Raw genomic sequence first — 5,351 nt, forward strand, 5'->3', positions numbered from 1 at the left:
TATATATATATATATATATATATATATATATATCTTAGAGGTTTCATCTGATGCGAGATGATATTAATACTTGGAAAGAGAACAGTTTATAGCTGAAACGATATTTAACGTTGTTAGAGGACATTGTATGGTCGAAATGGTATTTAATGATATCCCTACATATTGTTAGTATATCTCACCTTAATCAACTTTCATATCCATCTTTTGTGGTTGATGAAATAAATACTAGTCAAATAGTGGATCTGCTGTAACTCTATCTCAAATTTGGGTTCATACAGTTGTATTAGATGTGGATATTTTTACAGACTAATAATGAATCTTGAAATATGTTTTCTATCGTAGTTGAAGTGAGGTCAGTAGAGGAAGTAAAGAGACATGCCCAAGAATACAACAAAAGGAGTATTAATGATTTCGAATCTCGTCTACAACTATTCATAATGGAATTATATCTTTTGCAACTTTGAGAAATGATGAATGCCATACCATCTTTTAAATCTGTTTTAAGCATAATATATAACAAAAGCGTATAAACTATTTTCTTGAGCCAACGAGGAAGCCTCTAGATAGACGTTAGGTACTGCTAAAAATAGCAGCTAAAAGGCCTCCTGTCAAATCTATACTTTGTTTTTTAAAAAAGTAAATCGAACAGTGGCTTATGCAGTCTAATAAACATTATGCCCGAAACAAGATGGACTGTCATGGCTGGGATGCCTTTGATTATGTATGTCTGTTCATTCAAAACTGATTTGGTTCTAAACAACAGCAAACTATATTTTACTTGCACTTTACATTTTGAGAAAGCCATTAGTGTTACACAATCTTATTTCCCTTCCTTTAAGATACGGTGTATATATGACAGGCCTCCATAATTATTCACGCTCTAAGTTGTCCACTAAGCTGTGAAGGTGCATGGCTCACTGGTTAGAGCGTCGGGCTTACATTCGTGAGGTTGTAAGTTCGATTCTCGGATCAAGATGTGTGTTGTGTTCTTGAGCAAGACAATTTATTTCACGTTATTCCAGTTCACTCGTGTAGATATTTTATAAGTTACGACGTCAGTAGTGCCAAGTTGTATCTGCCTTTGCCCTTCCTTTGGATAACATCGGTGGCGTGAAGAGGAGAGATTAGTATGAATGGGTGACTGCTGGCTGGTCTTCCACAAACAACCTTGCTCAGACTTGTACCGAATAAGGTGCAATTCCATAGTCACTTGTGACCGACGGGGGTCTTTAAACTGTCGTTAGGAATACGGATGACCTGAAAGCATAGTAGGATATTGAAAAGATAGCATTTGAAGTAACAAATCATACACATACACACACACAGACCCACACAGATGGAACGTAAGCACCCGGAAACATCAGGACAATAAATCGAGAGCTTAGTAGTTCATTTACTTTAATAAATCAGTTCAAACACTCATCGCTCCGGTTTCTAATCATGCCGAGGTCATCTATCGTTTCGGGAGTCAATATATAACAAAGTACAAATCCAGAGCAGTGGATTAGTAGACGTGTATTAACGTTTAATTGGTTGCCTTGTATTTTTTCAGGCTCATTAATTTCTGAGTTCAGATCTCACCGTTGCCTAGTTAGACGGAAGACTTAAATCGTCTCCCGGTTTGACAGTGTCACCTGGTGCCGTGGATGCTTTTAGTTCTGTTACAAGGATTCTGGCTAGGCTTTCATTTGGAGGGAAGCTATCGTCCACTTTCCCTCTCACCAATCTCAGAGGCCTTGTAAAGGGTCATGAGCGCTGCCTTTCCTTCTGACTAAAATGGTATTACCAAATAACAGCCGTACTACCCACAAAACAATCACTGTTTATCTTCAGCTCATCGGTAATCGACTAGATCTATCACCAAAACATCGAAACCATGACTACCCGTTCTGCGTGGTGGGATATATAAAACAACATTCTCCCAAGTGTTCTGTCCTTCCTAAAAATAACAGAGTGTGGTTTGAAGGAGATTTGGATGTTTTTCGTTTTCTTTTCGAGCATGTCGAAACTTATATTCTTATCGTTGTTAAGTCACAACGGCAACGAGGACTCGACGAGTCAGCTTGCATTTCCTGAATTTTAACTTCTCATGTAGGATTTGCAATAGGAAATCCCAAATGGGCATATCTTACTCTTGGATTATAAAATAAGGACCTAGTCAGTAACAGTGAAGTAACGGAGCAAAGAAGATTAACAATGTAGGAAACTATTTGCTTAAAACTGAACTCTAGATGCATATGTAAGCGTATTTGTCATGCAAATAAGATTTAGAGTTTAAGAAAACTATATTAGGAATTTAATTAATTAATTCTACATAGGAAATTAGTTTTAGTCTTGCAGAGAAATTGTTTTGGTAGGAGAACCCCAAGAGTAAACAGAAGGGTGTGTAATAACAAGATTGATCAAGAATTCTAGCCAACTGAATTTCATTAGGCCCGTAAAATTTATATACAAAGAAGTCGTGGCACTCCGTCAGTTACGACGACGAGGGTTCCAGTTGATCCAATCAACGGAATAGCCTGCTTGTGAAATTAATGTGTATGTGGCTGAGCACTCCGCAGACACGTGTACCCTTAACGTAGTTCTCAGGGAGATTCAGCGTGACTCAGAGTGTGACAAGGCTGGCCCTTTGAAATACAGGTACAACAGAAACATGAACAAAGAGTGAGAGAAAGTCGTAGTGAAAAAGTACAACAGGGTTCGCTACCATCTACTGCCGGAGCCTCGTGGGGTTTTAGATGTTTTCGCTCAATAAACACTCACAACGCCCGGTCTGGGAATCGGAACCGCGATCCTACGACTCGAGTCAGCTGCCCTAACCACTGGGCCATTGCGCTTCCACACAAAGAAGTAGCATGCGTGCGTGTCGTATGTATCTATGTATACACATATATGTATATATATATATATATATATATATATATATATATATGATAACAATAATTCTAGGATGGAATTTATAACTATTTAATACAGCTATAGCTATGGCATAGCTAGATTGGCCTTCATACTGGCAAGAAGAGATAAACATCCTTCTGCTATTCATCCACTAACACAGTATCGCCTGAAGAAATGTATCAATGATAGACAACTGGATGCCCACGGATAATATGGACTATACTGTACTTATCCCAAGGATATTGACTCTGATGTTAAAGTCGTGCGCGTAGCGATGTAACAAATATTTATAAATTCCATCTAGAATTATTGTTATGATATTTATCCTACATAATATCGGTATAAGCACGATGCAACCGCGAAAAACTGACTAGCTAGTCAGTACCATTAGACAGTAAAACAAGTTACTAAAACAACTTACTCATGAATCAAGCCTAAATAACGAAGCTGACAGTGCGCCTGTAATTTGGTTTCAAATTTTGGCGCAAGGCCAGCAATTTTAGGAGATGGGGTAAGTCGATTGCATCATCGCCAGTGCTCAATCGGTACTTACTTTACCGACCCCGAAAGGATCAAAGGCAAAGTTGATCTCGGCGAAATTTGACCTCAGAAGGTGGCGACAGACGAAATACCGTTAAGCATTTTACCTGGCGCGCTAACGATTCTGCCAGCTCGCCGCATTGGCTTGCCTGTAACTTACCGCCAGTCTACGATGCTTGCACGTGCTTAGTGGTATGATAAATAAAAAAGGGGCTTTTAAAAAAAATTAGTAAAGATCTTTGATTGATTACTCCAGCTATGTTCTAGTTAGTTAGGTCATTAACGAGTTTTTGAGATCCATATCATCTGGTCCTTTCGAATCAATCTCTGCAGCTGCAACTGGTTTAACAGTCGGAGAGATAAATCTACATACGTACCTATCTACATACCACTGTACTATCTCCCCATCTACATAATTACATACATCCATATATACGCACGTGCGTACAATTATAACTGCGTATATACACAGGCGATTACCTGGGTATTCGCAATTACCTTGATTTATATATCTAATTTTTTCTTATCCTCTCCCTCATTTTCTTTCTTTCTGCGTGTGTGTGTGTGTGTGTGTGTGTGTGTGTGTGTGTGTGCGTGCGTATGTATGTATGCGTGCCTGCCTGTTTGTGCGTAAGTACGTACTATGTATGTATATATGTGTGTGTGTGTGTGTGTAAGTCTGTATGTATATTATAAATCTTCCACTGAGGAGGGACCCGGTTTCCAACAAAGATACAAGGTTCCATCTTTGTGTTGTAGTTAACACAGACAAATTTACATTTGCAACTTTAGAAAAGTGTTGCATATTCTTACTGTTCCACTCACAGATTGCACTTGTAATGTACTTATCAGCCGGTCGATTTCGCTTTCTGGAAATTCCAGTTTATCCAGATTCTCCTTTAAGCATTTACAAACAAAAACTACTGCTCCAATTATTATTGGTATGAATATGATTTCATTGTCTGGATACAAAAGCTTGAGGTTTCGAAGTAGATGTTCATATATATCCTCTTTTTCTTTGATTTTCAAAAAGAGATATTTATGTCTGCAGGGCAGCTGACCCCTATAATGGTACATACCTTTACCCCTCTGTCCCAAACAACAATAATGTATGTGTGTATGTATGTATGTATGAGAGAGCAGTCCTTGTCATCAAAGTGACACTGGGGTAAAATATATGAAGCCCATTATACCCATCATGACTACCCGTCTGATAAGGGTACACCAGGCACACGCATCACAACCATATGTGCGCGACATGGTGACCTCATATCAAGATAAACAGCGTATGTATGTATGTATGTATGTATGTATGAAACCAATAATTATTGGATGTTGAAATATCTTCTGGCTTTGAGGAAAAGAGTTAGTCATTGAGATTTGGTTGTATGTATGTTAAGGATGAGTCTGAGTAACGAAAAGTGCTCGGGGCTAGTGAAGTCCAACGTTTGGAGCAATAGGAGGACACTAGCTGCACGTTGCTCATGCTATAGATGTGTATGAGGCGATGGTGTTTTGAAAATGAATAGTGTTCGCGTTTTCTTATTGTCGAAAAAATACAAATTTAATGTTATTAATTACAGGATCAATGTGTTATGTATCAATATGTAGGCACAGGCGTGGATGTGTGGAAAGAAGCTTGATTCCCAACTACGTGGCGCCAGGTTCAGTCCTACTCAGTGGAACATTGGGCAAGTGTCTTCTACTCTAGCCTCGGCCTAACCAAAGACTTGTGAGTAGAGTTGGTGGACGGGAACTGAAAGAAACCCATCGTATGTATGTGTGTATGTATGTGTCTGTATCTGTGTTTGTCCCCGCCAACGCTTGACAACCGTTGTTGGTGTGCTTACGTCCCAGTAATCTAGTGGTTCGGCAAAAGGCACAGAAAGAATACGTGCCAGGCTTTAAGTATA

The 5,351-nt window shown here is 38.9% G+C and overlaps 1 protein-coding gene across 1 annotated transcript in view; it reads right to left on the bottom strand.

The window, feature by feature from the left end:
* LOC106868697 (circumsporozoite protein-like) overlaps positions 1-1,750 on the bottom strand; it is a 2,725-nt gene extending 975 nt beyond the window's left edge. Inside the window, exon 1 of the mRNA XM_014914087.1 lies at positions 1,723-1,750. Coding sequence (XP_014769573.1) covers positions 1,723-1,750 — 28 coding nt within the window. The remainder of the gene's footprint in view (positions 1-1,722) is intronic.
* Between the last annotated feature and the right edge of the window lie 3,601 nt (positions 1,751-5,351).

Source organism: Octopus bimaculoides, chromosome 3 (genome assembly GCF_001194135.2).
Source record: "Octopus bimaculoides isolate UCB-OBI-ISO-001 chromosome 3, ASM119413v2, whole genome shotgun sequence".
Taxonomy (NCBI): Eukaryota; Metazoa; Mollusca; class Cephalopoda; order Octopoda; family Octopodidae; genus Octopus; species Octopus bimaculoides.